Source organism: Centruroides sculpturatus, unplaced genomic scaffold, assembly GCF_000671375.1.
Source record: "Centruroides sculpturatus isolate CEXI.00-Female unplaced genomic scaffold, Cexi_2.0 scaffold1009, whole genome shotgun sequence".
Lineage (NCBI taxonomy): Eukaryota > Metazoa > Arthropoda > Arachnida > Scorpiones > Buthidae > Centruroides > Centruroides sculpturatus.
The window spans coordinates 105,566-121,517 of NW_019385199.1; the positions used below are offsets into that span (position 1 = coordinate 105,566).

At 31.0% G+C, this 15,952-nt stretch overlaps 1 protein-coding gene across 1 annotated transcript in view; it reads left to right on the plus strand.

Moving 5' to 3' along the window:
• Positions 1 to 15,952, plus strand: part of LOC111636052 (signal recognition particle 19 kDa protein-like) — a 35,706-nt gene that overhangs the window by 18,977 nt on the left and 777 nt on the right. The window contains exon 3 of the mRNA XM_023381211.1: positions 14,897 to 15,110. Within this exon, the coding sequence (XP_023236979.1) occupies positions 14,897 to 15,110 (214 nt within the window). The remainder of the gene's footprint in view (positions 1 to 14,896; positions 15,111 to 15,952) is intronic.

A 15,952-nucleotide genomic window follows, 5' to 3' on the forward strand; every position in this document is an offset into this window, starting at 1 on the left:
CTTCAGATAAACTTGACTCAATTAATAAGAAGACACTTAAAAACATGGAACTTTTTTGTAATAATATTCAAATTTGATCTTTTATATTATTTTAAATCGTAGATATTGTGTAGCATTAGTATCATTAATTTATGAAGAGCAAGCATCAAACAGCATCCATGCTCAAATGGTTTCTATCCCGGTCTCTAGTTACGATGGATACGGCTTAATAGATGTGTGACAAAAATCTTATAATATTTTGAGGAAATTTAACAAAGTCAAGATGAGAAAGCATAGAACAAATAGCAAAGAAGAGATGGGTGGAGTGAGAGGAGACGGATATCAAATCATTCAAATAATTCATCTTGAAATAAGCAACAATATTAGCTTCAGAAATTTCTTCATATCAATTTACGAAAAGTGGCAACGTTGTTGATGGACATTTCCAGCATTCTTTATTTGTTTTCGTCTCTAATAATTGCTACCATTACCTTCAAGTATTCAGATTGGTTGGAAAGATATTAAGGAGGTGGAGCCATATCTTCCGAATCAATGGCTCGATTTTCCAGAAACTTCCTGAAAACAATTTGTATTAATATATAAATCTCCGTGCAAAATTTCAGAAAATTTTCACAAAAGACACGAAAGTTATTAAGCTTAAGGTGAGTGAAAAACAATCGTGCTCTTCATACACTAGCATCCATACATATAGAAAAAACTCCTACATTTTTTTGCATTTATCAAAGTTTTAAGGTCTTCCGAGTCCAGAAATTTTTAGGGATAATTTCTGGAGATCCGGGAAAGTAAAAGCGGTGTAAGTGTAAAAAAAGCAACAGACAGCAAATTTTGAAACTTATTTCCCGTTTCCTTTGCTCAATGTGGAACAGTTTACGAGTATTTGGGTCGGAAAACGTTACCATTGAAGACTACCATTTAAGACTACGAAAACTAGAAAATAGTTCATACGAGATGAGAAATAAAGAAATAGTCCCAAAAGATAACTTTAAGTACATCAGAAGGAGTGCGAGAACTTGTACGTTAGTCGTTTGGTTATAAATGCCGTAGTAAGAAGCCAAGTCTTGATAGATAACCCCTCCCAAAATAGAAAATGTCTTCGTGAAAACGTGTGTTGATGGTTAGGATCTTATCTAAATCCTTCTTTAAATATTCTTTTTTTCTCTCTCGGGATTAATTTCCCACCAACCACCCTAAATGCCAATTGATGTTTTCCATTTTAGAACTAGACTAATAAATCAATGGCCACTGAAAATATTTGAAAAAGCTCAAATATTTTCACTTTTCTTACAGTTTTACTCCAAAATTAATAATTACTAAAATTTTAAACTTTGTAAGAAAGAAAAAAATTGCATTCTTGTAAAGAAAAATTTTTAAAAAATTAATTTTATTGACGATTACAAAGAATTCCTTTTCATATATTGTGTAGCATTTGATAAATTTTAAGTGTTTTTCAAGATTACGAAGAGGAAATTTTTAAGAAAAGATGAGGAAATTCATCTTCTTCAATGGAAGAACGTGAAACTTCTCTTGAAGATTTCTTGCAAAAGAGCATTATGAAGAATTTTGCTCTTCTTAATTCTATTTTAAAAGAAACAAAAAGCATAATCACTAGGATGATAAAGAAGATGATTAAGAAGAGAAAAGAAGAAATAAGAGCAGGATTATGAAAGAATTCTCTTGATAAACCTGTTTTGAAAGAAAGAAAGGAAAATGATGAAGATAATGAAGAGGATTAAGAAGAGAAAAGAGGAAAGAAGAGAAGGCTTATGGAGAATTTCTCTTTATGATCCCTTTTCTTTCGTCAATCCTCTTCTTTATAATCTTTTTCTTCTTTTCGAAAATTTTTTAAAACAAAAATATATTTGAAAAGATTTTACACAAGTTCTCTTGTAAAATATTGTAAAAGATAAATTAATAAAATGAGATTTGATGCGCTGCCCTTAAAATTAAGGCTATATAAGCTATGGCAGTACATCGAAACTGCTTAAAAATAAAAATTACGATAACGTTTTGATTTTTTCAGCTACAGAATTGAAGTTACAATTTATTAATTTGCAAAATTTGTAAGTAAAGTGTCACAAAATAATAAATTTAAAATATTATATATTAAGTTTCTAATATTACAAAACGTTAATTATTTTATCACATAATTGAATTTTTAGATTCTTATATAGTTTAATTGATCTCTATCTTTTTAGAGAAGGTAAAGAGAGAGCATCTTAATGCCGTTTCTTCCTCATCCCTACGCTACTCAACAATATAGAGAGTTAGATAATGAATGACTTAAAATTTAAAATTAATTATTATGAAAGTGTATTGCTTATACTAAGTAAATACTGTTCTTTAACTTGTGTTCGTGCTGTATATTTGTATGTAGATGAGAGGGAAGAAACTGAAGTTGGTTAAGGATTAGGAACCAGATCACAGAGAGTGGTAGAACAAAGACAAAGATTTTAGAAAATAAGCACAGGTGAAGACGAACGAAGATAAGGACTAGAAAACAAGAACAGAGGAGATTGCAGAACGATAAATCTGGGAAACGTGAACAGGAAAGTCATATTTATTTGTACACACAATTTTCATTTTACAAAAATCGCACCGTCCTACTGCATAGCGTCGTTTCTATTTTCAAAAATCTCACTCATTCTTTAAGTAAACCTCGGTTTCCTCTTCCACACTTATGTAATTAATTTATCTACAAATATTTTGGGACGTCGACTAACGAGGAAAAAAATCATTATTGACATTTCTTTCTCAGGAAGCATCCGTTTTGTCTTCCGTAAATACGGTAATAAAGTATTTTTGAATAACAGCAATCGCCAATATTGCGTATTGGTAAAAATCTGCGCTTTGCTTGACCCCAACAACCTCATCACAGGTTGTTGGGGTCAACCCGTAAACCTGCAAAAATTCGAAGGACGTCGACATTTTCGTGTTCGCTCGAAAAAGACTCGGGCCCACGACAGCGACAATTCGCATCTGGACCAACGGTAGATTGGCTGATATCAATTAAAATAAGCCGGCTACGCGCCCGATTTGGTTCGACCCGCGATTTGACTGTACATATGCAAATTAGACCCACTGTGTTTATACTTAAGTATGTACTTCAATAATTATTTGTTACCAGCGTGGTTCGAAAGTATTGTTTTTATTAATAATTTTTTAATGTTTTATCTCCTTACCAACTCCATCTACATCACAAACCATGTAAATACGCGACTTAACCATAGCAATAACTAATAGTCACGTTTTGTTTTATATCTATCGTTATATAATACTGCTCCACTTCTATAACGAGTGTTGGTATTTGTATAAATTATGTATATAAAGCGGTTATAATTCGCGTACTTTGTAATTGTTAAAACATTGTGTCTGATATCACCCGCTTATGCTGTACACTCGCAAACTTGTCACGTTTGTTTTTATACTGTGTCACTGTACATATTTTGTCTTGTAATCTTATTTTTACTTGTTCAACAATTGATCTCGGTGATCCCACACTTCCCTTCAATCTTTCCCTATTTTCTATCCCTTCCTACTTACTATCGCTTCCTCTTCTAATTTCAATTTCATCGCTTCTTACAGGTAGAGTCTGCGCACATACAGACAACCTCTCTACTCTTTTAATGTAATGTAATGCCGTCGTTCAAACGTTTGACTGTATTTGGAAGGAGAGACGAGGATAAAATATTTACGTTTTAAAATAATTTATATAAATGCGAGTGCAAACAATGTTTTTGACTATTTTGAAGAACGTCTGTTTGTCTGTTCTACATTTGTTTAAATCACCGAAAAATCGCCAAATTGTAAATAATTTATGCAAAATTACAAATCTAGGAATAAAAATCTGTAAAAAATAAATGTATTTTTAAAACTTTTATTTCGAAATTTTATTATTTGTTAAACGATTTATGAAAAATAGAAAAAGATAAAAATTATTGATAAAAGTGCATAAAATTCTAGGCTTTAAAGCTTTAATCTAAAAAATTTCACCACTTTTAAATTAATTTACGCAAATAGACACAAGGCCTTAACTAAAGCTGTTCTGAACGTTTGTGTATCTGTCTGTATATTCCTATAGGCCAAATAACTTTAAAAAAACGCTAAATTTTTTAGATAAAACTTCAAAAAATATATTTTATAGGCTTTTTCGATGTTTTTAAATTAATTTTTTTATATAAATTTTCTTTTAAAAACATAAAATCAAAAATTCTTATTCTCTGATTTATAAATTTCAAATTTAAATTCAATTTTATTTATCCTATATATATATATATTTTTCTTTTTATCAGAGAAGAGAAAATCAATAATTTTTCTAACAAGCAAGAAGTGTTCTTTGGCTGTTGCGCGATTTCTAACAATAAATAAACAATCCAAAGATTTTCCAAGATGATTTCACTTGGAAAATTCAATAAAACATGCAAATTCTTTAAGCTAGAGGTCCTGTCCATAAATGTTTACTTTTAGCAGATAGAGGATGAAACCAGGGCTACTTAAAGGTATTGCCCGGAGTGAAAATGGAGAAGAAAGATGATTTAGAGGAAGAGGCTNTGATGAGATGAATAATGGCAGTTATTTATTTTGGATTTATTTGAAACTATAGAGAAGTTGAGAACCACGCTATTGTGAAGTACTGTACATAAAACCTAAGAGATTTACTGCAACTGTTGTAAATATCTTAATAACTTAGCTTTATTTTCATTATCAAATATGTATTCAAAACAACTAATTACTCAAAAGAATCATCTAGAGGATGGAAGGAAGAAAGAGAATTAAAAAGTACAGGTATCCCTCATATAATATGGTAGTTTTGTTCCGAAAAAGTGTAGGGTAATGTGAATCCATGCTATACGAAACAGGACTAATACAAAATATGGGGATACATTTCAGAAGTTAGCAAAAGTATACTATTCTTTTTCATTACTAAGAGAAATGTGTTTATTAAAGCAATTGATAATATATTTCTAATCAATAATTAAAAAAATCACAAAAAAAATTCAGCTAAATGGGGGCATTTTCTTTTTACAAAGTATTGCCATCATCTCTGCTTTTATATTGATTTTGATCAGAAATATCAGCAACATTTTTCATATTTTATATTTTTATCATAACAAATTTTTATGGATGATGAAATAAAAATATGTAATTAATCAAAAATTTGTTCTAGTGGCTGGCATTTGGTTGAGTACTGAGTGACTTTTTTCTAGCATTTGTGTTCGAATACCAAATTGTTTGAATACTGAGAAAACACTGTATTTCATTTGTCATTTTACAAATGATTGCTTACCTACGGTTAAAAAAAGTTTAATAACACTTACCTGAAAATGTTTAACTAAACTTTACTAAATATGAAGAATAATCTATAAGAAGTGGACAAAAAAAAAGTCAGGAATTAGGTAGAAAAGACTTAACAAGAATTCTGCATTACTGAGCAATGCTCTGGATATTTGATTTGATTGAGGCACTTATGTTGCAGACATGTCATATACCATAATCTTTAGTGCATTTTTAATGTTTTCTTTTACTTGTTGATTTATTTCACATAGCATAACTGTATTTTGGAAGAGTTTTTTCTGTATTTACAAATAGCGTAACTACTACACAATGCTTACAGAGTCCACTAGTTCCTTAAAGATAAGTATGAATTATATAAACTTTTTATGTAGGATTTAAATCTAAACATTCATATGATTCACATTGTTTTCAATATTAAGGCTTAAAGTATTGAAATAGTTTGTTTCCCTGAAATTCAGCCATCTCAAATTTCTGGTGGTGCCACCTATTGTAACTTTTTATAGCAAAAGTTCCGAACTGTGTGACAGATTCATAAAATTCGACTTTAGATCTTTGTTTCAACTGCTGCAGAATGCATAAATCTTTGTTATCAGTTTTCAGATTTATATTAAATCATATATTTCTTTTTAAGTTTTATACACAAATTAGTATTGTTTAATTATAAATTCATTTTTCGTAATAGCTGTGAAAAAATCTTACAGCTATTTTCATAATTACAGTATGATCATTTCATTCAAGTACAAAGTATACATATTCAAATAAATTATTAATTTTTAAAAGAAAAATATATGATTAATATAAAAAAGCAGGATGAAAAGATTATTTAAATGAAATGTGGTTGCTTAAAATTAATTTTGATATTTTAATTCTTGAAGTTAGACTATTTACAAAAATATATTAATATTTTCGAGTCTATCATTAAATCCTTTGACACAAACCACAGAAGACACAGTTACATTGGTTAGAAGATAAAACTTCTTTAAAAGACAAATAATAAAAGGTAAAAATTCACAATTAAAAATGATCAAATGCCAGACTTTTATTGTAGGATCTGACGTTTTTAACATTAAAAACTTAAGAATCTTCTCACCAACTATCAAGTCCTTTTCCAAATTTTATATCTGGTTCATCCCTCTAGTGGTAGTCTATCATTAATTCACAAATGAAGATGATAGACTCATAGAGTCTATCATCTTCATTTGTGAATTAATGATAGACTCGAAAATATTAATATATTTTTGTAAATAGTCTAACTTCAAGAATTAAAATATTGAAGAATGTCCTGAGTTAACATTGAACATTGTGAACTTATGCAAATGAAGATGATAGACTCGTAACTACCACTAGAGGGATGAACCAGTTATAAAATTTGGAAAAGGGCTTGATAGTTGGTGAGAAGATTCTTAAGTTTTTAATGTTAAAAACGTCAGATCCTACAATAAAAGTCTGGCATTTGATCATTTTTAATTGTGAATTTTTATTTTTTATTATTTGTCTTTTAAAGAAGTTTTATCTTCTAATCAATGTAACTGTGTCTTCTGTGGTTGGTGTCAAAGGATTTAATGATAGACTCGAAAATATTAATATATTTTTGTAAATAGTCTAACTTCAAGAATTAAAATATTGAAGAATGTCCTTAGTTAACATTGAACATTGTTAATTTTGATGTTTTTATGACTCTAAATTGATTATTTCTATCTTTCATAGGCTATTACATGTTCAGTTTGGAATATTAATAAAGATATTAATATCTTTTGGTACTTTATAAAATTATTTTTAATAAGTGAAGATTCTCTTTAGTAAAAGATATATAAAGTTGAAAATCCTTTCCCAGTTTTTCAACTTTACAAAGTTGTGTGTGGTGCCATCTGTTATGAGATTTTATTAAATATAGTTTGTATATTAACATTTATTATAAAAAGGCAAAAGAGTGGTTTATAATTTTGCAGGTAAGAGTAGCTTTTAAAAAGTTTAAATGCTAATAAGTAAAGTTTACATCAAGTCTGCCCCACATCAGATATGACACGACTCCCCTCTATCTTCCCACCCCATTGACCTTTAACTGCCAAAATTTAATAGCATCGGTGATCCAAGACTAGAAATAACTCTCCAAGTTACAGAATTTTTAGCTCCTCCTTTTCTGAGATGTAATGCAAAATAGATGCACACGTACACAATTTTGTAAGGGTTTCTTTATTTTTGGGCTGCCGGAGTGTCAAAAGTCAAGAAAGCCAAAAAAACTGGGGGATCAAAATTCGACAATCAGCATGCTTTCCCTATGTTATATTCAAAACAACAAAAATAAATAAAAAAGTGAAGCACTGATATTTCAAATTTTGGCTTTTTATAGTAACTACAGTATTTTGGTTATGCTGTTACTTCTTTAAGAGCATAACCAAAATACTGTAGTTACTCTGCTCTTGACAAGAGAAAAATTATTTTGCCATTTGTTTTCTGAAGTTGAGCTTGAAATATAGAACTGTAGTTAACCAAGAAGCTACTTTTAAGAATTATATAAAAAAGTAATGACGACGGTATTTTTGAATTTTTAAATTTACGTATCTTTAATAAAAATCATTAGTTTGTTGGTTAAATGTTTTCTCGAGTTGTAGTTCTAGCCTCAAAATACATGAAATGTATATCAATATATATTAATGCAACTGCAGTGTACTGACTATAAATTTCTTTCACATTTCCATGATCTTATCTAGTTTACATTCTTCTATTGTCTTTTACAGTTCTAGTCTACAGTTTCTAGGATCTTACCTTTCTTTTATTAAACTCCAATGTTGGTCTCTTTAATCCTCAAATCTAACAACTTCACACACATTTTTGATATGAATATAAAGAAAGTACATTCTACATCTGCATAAAACAGTAATGTTATTCCCACATTCCTGCTGTTTGATATATTTTCATTTTTTTCATAATTAGACAAACTGATAGGTCTTTTTAACATGACAAATTTTTTATCTTTGTTAAAATTGTATGTAAAAAATGTAAAATTTGTTAGTTGTATATGCCATATGCATGATTTTCAGTATTTACACTAGAGCATAGTCATATGTCTTTCAGTGAGATCATAAAATTAGAATTTATCTATTTTTAGTCTTTCTGACAACCAAAGTAATGTATGTAATTAAACTCTGCATTACAATAATGCAAATATTTTAATGCAAACCTAATAATACATTGATTTTTGGTAATTTGTTCCAAGATTTTGGAAGTTGAAATCTTTACCACACTGAGAAAACTCACTCTCTTAAAATGTGATTCTTATAATGGAAATATTAGTATTTTATAAAATTCAAAAAGCTAAAAACTTAAAAAATTAAAAAGATAAAGACCATCTGATAGAATAATTGTTACTAAAATGCTTAAAGTAATAAATTCTAGTCTACTCAAAACAGTATTTGCATTGCCAATTTTGCTTATCTAACAACCAGGCACATTCACCATAGCCCAGTTGGCAATAATCGTAAGCCTGCAAATTATTACCAAGAATTCATCATAAATTGATTTTTTAACACGTCGAACTGATAGTAAATTAATAATCCACCATACTTTTGTCATCTGTATCAATGTTACAATTTGATCATATACTTTTTCAGTTTGTGTTGTCGAGATCTTTACCGTTATGCACTCCATGATTTTTGTAGTGGATCAAAAACATAATTTGAAAATCATATTAACTGAGTAAAATTGTATAAGCATCTGTAAATTTATCCTGGAAGGTTTACTAACAAGGAAACTGTCGGAGTGTCTTCTAATAAATTTTAATAAAATTTAGTTAATAACTACGTTAAAAGTATACAAACTCTATTTTAATTTTCTAGCATTCACTAAAAGTGTTGATCAGAGTTATTAGCAATCAAATGTTGCACTACTTTATAGTAGTTTAACACAATTATGCAAATTTTTAGAAGTGAAAGGGTCGCGGAGGAAGACGGCGATATTACATTTAGAATAAATTCTGGAATTTTCAAAAATGGGAGAAGAATTAATAAAATTTAGTTAATAATTATGTTAAAAGTATACAAAATTTTATTAATTCTTCAACCATTTTTGAAAATTCCAGAATTTATTCTAAATGTAATATCGCCGTCTTCCTCCGCGGCCCTTTCACTTCTAAAAATTTGCGTAATTGTGTTAAACTACTATAAAATAGTGCAACATTTGATTGCTAATAACTCTGATCAACACTTTTAGTGAATGCTAGAAATTTAAAATATAGTTTGTATACTTTTAACGTAGTTATTAACTAAATTTTGTTAAAATTTATTAGAAGACACTCCGACAGTTCCCTTGTAAGTGTGCTTCATACACATCTTTTCATAAAAAATCAGTTTTGTATAATTTTTAGAAAATACATATTTTTCTGTTGTGTTACGTATATAATAGTACCTCAGGATATGAAATTAATTCGTTCCAAAACTGAGATCATATCATGAAAATGTTGTAAGGTGAATCATTTTCCCTATATGATTACATGTAAAACCAAATAATCCGTTCTAACACAAAAAACACATACAAATTAAAGCTAAGTAGTACATTAAAAAAAAAAAAAACTTTAGTAAAGAAAAACATTGAAAAATGCGTTTTGTAGTTGTAAATGTATAAATAACCATAATAGAATAATAATTGATAAAAAAAAAAAAAAAAGTAGTTTTATTTGCACTTCACCTTTGAGGGTAGATGACAGTGGAGGTGTAAACTGTTGGCGGAGGAGAGGGAGAAGGGAAATGATACTAAAACTTAACTTACATAACATAATGTAACAATAACTTCAATTTTTTTATCTTTTCTATTTTATATAATTTTTTTTTTTTAATTTTTTTATTTACTGCTTTTTGCTTTCTTTCCTTCACTTTCACCAGCACTTTCACTGGATAGAGGTCGCTCGGTAAAATATCTATCCGAAGAGGTTTGGCTTTGCCTACTTTTTAAAATGTTTCTAAAATGACTTAGGCAAATGTCATTACTCCGAGCGGCAATACGGCCAGTGTGAACCTTTTCGGGATATTTCTTTTCAATAAAATCAGTCACTTTCTGATAATACCTTGAGATTTCCATTATCGAGCGAGATCCTTCCACGACAAAGCAAACGCGTGGACCGAGACCGACGAACAGAAGTGAATAAAAAATGGCTCTGCGAACTAATGTGACGTATGGTGAGTTTTTGTTCGTATCGTGGAGCAAAAATATGTTTGAATTTCGTGTCGTATCCTGAAAATTTCGTATGCTGGGGCATTCATATCCTGAGGTACTACTGTAATACAAAATGAATTGCTATTTTATTGCATTTTATTAAATTAATTAATAATGTTTTAAAACAAGTTAAATAATAGTCTGGTAGACACATTTCCAGTTTTGAATAATTAATTAAAACTTTTAGATGTCAAATATTGAGATTAATAAGTGTATATATAAAATGGCATTATTTGGTAATGAAAGTGTATAAGGAAGTAAAAATTCAGTATTAAAAAAGGATTTTTTTATATTTCTATTGTCTTTTGTTACTTGATCAAAGAGTAAAATTTTTGGTTTGAGAAATGAAAAGGTTTTTTTTTTAAAAATTTATTTTAGAATTTCCTTGTCTAAATTGCTCTAAGCTAAATAAAATTTATCCAAATTATGCCTTTGTCTGTCTGCAACAATATAGATTCTGCTTAATTTTCAATGATCAGTATTTTTGTTAAAGTATAAAATAAGAAAGAAGCAATTCATTACAAAAGTTGTTGATTATTTTTTTTTCTTAAAGTTAAAATTCTCTAATAGTAAATATGATATACAGTCTGTGAAATATCATGTGAAATTATGTGATATTTCACAGAATATTTATGATTTAATTTGATTAATATTACCATTTGTCTTTCTTTTAATAAACAAATTAAACTGGTGTTGTTATTAATAAGGAAATGTATAATAAATTGACAGTTCTACTTGACATTCGTGTCAAAATTTACTTTTAAATTATGCATTTTGTTGAAACTTTTTGTTCGTTTAGATATTTGTAACTTTATAAAATCATTTTGATCTTAAACTATTACAAGCAAAGACTATTAACTTATACTCCTAATTATGATTGTGAAATGAGCACAGCCACACATTTTCTGGGGAGAAATGAAACTTTACCAAACGGAGGAAGTAGACGGGTGACAACATAAGAGTATACACAATTATCAACATTGTAAATTTGATACAATTACGTCAAGGTGTGACAGAGTTTTCCACAAAGGGAACTGCCAAATGTAAATTTATGCTGTCAGTTTACAGTATATAATCAATAGAAAAAAAATTAATAAGAAAATTTATTATTGATATAACCCAAAATTTTCAAATTTCTACAACAAATGGAATTTATAAATTTTCATATACACTTAGTAGTTTTGATAACTTAACAGAGTGGTTAAGGAAGTGATGGCAAATTTTTTTCTAGAGGTGGGTCAGAATTGAATGTGAAATAAATGAAAAGAAAGTAGTAGTGTGATTATAACAAACGTTTCATTTAATAGAAATCTGCTATTGTTTATTTGAAGATAGTCTTTCTGAGGTTCACAATTACTGATTGGCCTTCAAGACTTTTCAGACAGCTTTAGGACCCTGCTTTAACATTATGTATGCAAGATTTTGAAATCTGTCAAATACTTTTTCGACAATTTATAAAAACTAATACTTTCCAAACTTTCAGTGCAGGTACCTCAAAATTTATGTAACGGTCACTGATTCTCCTTAATGGGTTAAGGTGTCAGCCTATCGCTTTGGGACGTGTGACCGGGAGCAAATCCAAACATGTCATAAAACCCCCGGCAGTCCATCCCCGGCATTTTAGACCACCCGACCCTCACCACCTGCTCTAAGTTATCCAGTGTGGCCTGCTCAAATTCTCTCAGTGTGTAACGGGACAGAAATAACAATAAACCCTTTCATCTTAGTGATTTATGTCATCCAAATGCCCTTGGCATTATAGAAATTTTAAGATCAATTTACGTATCCCATAGGTTTATGTAAATTTATAGTCATCCCAAAAGTATTGAATAAAAATAAGTTTAATCCAGATTCATATAATCTTGATTTAAGAGAAATTATTTGGACAACAGTAACTTGTGTAATTATTATTTTACTAAATCATAGGGTTCTATGATTTAGTATAATTGCATGAATGCATAGAAAATCAAAGAAGAAATGAGGAAAATTCACGTATTTTACTTTTTTTAATAAAAATTATCGTATTGAATATTTTTAATCCAGCTAAAAAATTTCACTTGTTACAATTGAGTGCATAAGTTGCAATTATTAGTACAAATGTATGCACAAAGACCATTTAGATAGCAATAATTTTGTCAGTTTGTTTATATTTTAAGAAAGCACTAACCTTAAAATACTTTCAGGAATTAATCTCTGCAAAAAAGTTTGGCACCATGAATTCTCCGAATTTCTCATACAGCTGTATCTCAGACAAATAAATGATTGCAGTTGTGTTTCACTGGCGCGCCATGCAATGCCAACAGAGCGCCTTACAAGCGCTATCCCAGTATCTTATAAAATTACTCAGAAGCCACATTGTTCGAGATTTTCGATGTTTTTTGTTGGTCTTTGAATGCCAGAAATGACTGCAAAACGCGCGGTCAAAAGCTCTGCACAACTGAGGGAGTTTGAGAGAAGCCGCAATATCGGGCTGAGGAAGCACAGTGGCCGTTTTTTCGAATTTCCTGCTATCTGGACCGTTCTGACCCGACGAAGAGATGTGGGGAATAGTTGATGTATTAGGGCCAAGCACAGGCCAAGCAGGTTCTGGACGCCCTAGACAGACCACCAGGAAACAAGCATAAACCGTTGCAACTGCGCATTGTTCGGCACCCAGAGAGGGGTCTCGCTATAGAACCCTGTTGGAATCACTGCAAATGAAATTAACAGTTGACTTCATTTGCAATGATGCCATAACAGAAACATAGACTAATACAAACTGTCAGCTTTGTTGCCTTTAGTAACGAATTCGGGCTTTGTTCTGGAGTAGAAGACCAACGCGTTAGTGTGGAGGACCACCGGCGAGCACTTTAATTCCAATTTTACTGTTAAGCGGCACTCTGCTCCACTGCTAGCGTGCCTCGCGTTCAGGAAATCCTGCATTTTCACTCGTTGCCTTTCGTACCAGGGCTGCAAATAGCCATTTTCCGGTAGGATAATACTCGGCAACGCGGCTAAGGTTTTCCACGGATGTCTTAATCACGTGGCCACAGTTCCTCTTCTCTCGCTCATGGAGCGTATTTGGGACCAAACGGGATGCCAGCTCCTGGCACTTAAGTGTGAGGGTCCTTTCGTTTCCACGCAAGCTGGCATCTTACAATCGCCAACTGTTCTATATAAGAATTGCATTTTTAGTTTGCAGTTTTACTTAACATTTTAATATCAAAGTATCGATCGGCATTCGAGAAATTATCCAGAAGGCAAACTAAATGTCGGCATCCAAATTCTGTAACGTGACGTCTTTTACAGGAAAGTATTTGTTTCGGTTGTTCTACATAAGAATTGGAGTATCGTATCCAGGAAGGCAAGCGGAAAGAATTAGAGCGGAGAAATTTCGGCAATTAGCAGAACTTCCGAGATCGAAAACTTTGTCCAAGACAAGTTTTCTCGCAGAGGAAACTTCCGAGTGTCGACAGAGTTCACGAGAACGAAGACTTGGCTATTGGAATTCTTTTTTAAGAAGTGCCATTTCAAATTGATCGAATGTTTGAATTTTATTCAGCTGCCAGTTTATTGAAGAAAGAGGATACTTGGAAGAATGGAACTATAAAGGAATTGTTCGCACTGGTTCTTGCAAAGTGGCATTGGATGCAACTGTAGAATCGATTGGAGAATGTTCATCCTCATTTCAACTTCTGCGCTCCAAACACAATGCTTTGCTGCGTTAGTGACTCTGGTCGGAAAACCGGAAGGTATTTTTTTAAATATCACACTAAAGAACAAAACACAATACGTAATCTTCATTTTAACATCTTGTTTAAGGGTTGGCCCAGATTGAGATCCCTTCGTGTTGTACGCTTCGCGCATTCCTCGGATTTTGCTTTTTTGTTTTTTAATCTTTCTGTGCCATCAACGAAATTTCGGCGAATTAATGACGTTTCGCCGTAGTCTTTCCCAGAATAAGAATATCTATACGCGAAGGAAAACAGTTTCGTGTTCGTTACGAAGTAGAACGAATATTAGAAAATAATAGGACACGCTTAAACTTTTATAATTTATATGAAATTGCCTACCTGTCTGCGTGAAATTAGAGGTGTGAAAAAATTTTCGCGGAGTGATACGCATTCCAGATCCAGCACGTTGGCTTCGTTCTTATTCTAGATAATGCTATATTTTATTTTACATTATTACTTATAACTTTTCCTTTTCTAACGTTAATTACTCCTCGTTAGGACCTAAATTACTCATTTGTTTTCTGAAAAACAATTAAAATACCACGTTGGGAGATTGAAAGGGGATGAAATTTGACAATGTGCAAAGCTTTATAGAATTTAGAACGGCCGCTCTAAAGGTCGTCACTATTTTAACAAGGGTAAAGTTCGTTATAATAAGTAGTTTACTAAAACACAAATGAAAAATCAGTTCACGTGTTAATTGGATTGTAATTACATTTGATATCTTAAAGTTCTATTCCGTAACTATCGCCTTACTAATATATTTTTTAAATATATTTTCTCAGAACAAGATGTACCCTCGAGAATTGAATCACGATAACATAATATACAGGGGGAGGATTCGAGTACAGTTAAAAAATGACGACGGTACTCCAGTCAATTCCAGTTATCCCACTCGTAAGTATATTCTCTGTCTTAATTTGGCCCCGTTATCCGCCATTTTTGTAGATAGATCCGACTTAAGATACGGGTTGGCCCAGAAATCGGTTAACCGTAGTAGAGTCTAAATTGCCGTGATATACTATAACAAACTTTACAGATATCTCGTGTTTAATGTGAAAATTACAATGCTGTAAAATCATTGTTTTACGATTCGTAGTCGCGAGTGTATCTGGAGTATACGGTTAACTGACTTTTCGGACACCCGTTCTTTCAATTCTAATTACGAGTAGCGCACAAATTAACAAGAAAGAGGCAGATTTAGAGTTAAGGAGGTTTTTTTTATACAGTAGTAGTGATAAAAGTGTCAGGCCCTAAGCTGTAGCCTGGTAGCACAAGTTTGCCTAAATAAAGTAAAAATAACTAATTTGAAAAGGAATATAACAGTGTATAATATACACCGACGAGATCAAATATCTGTCGAATTCATACAATAAACACCCAGTTGTATTTATTGTATGACTGCAAGGAGTCAAAAGGGATTAATTAGTTTCGAATAAATTAGTCTCTGTGGTAATATTGTTATTTACGCCACACTACGCCAGATAGTGATTTCCCTAAAAACAGGTGAGGCAATCCACATATGGAAAATCCAGGAATAAATTATAAACAGTACAACACACGTCGATAATTTTTTGCACGCGAATTGTAGATTTTGTTCCGGTTAAAAAAAAAAGACAAATCTTCATGCGATATTGCTGGTAAGAGCGCTTATTGGCAGAAAGGGAAGTGTCAAAAGATACGGATCTTCACCTTTTTAATTTTAAAGTCTAAGAAATCGAGAACGAATTTTCTTCATT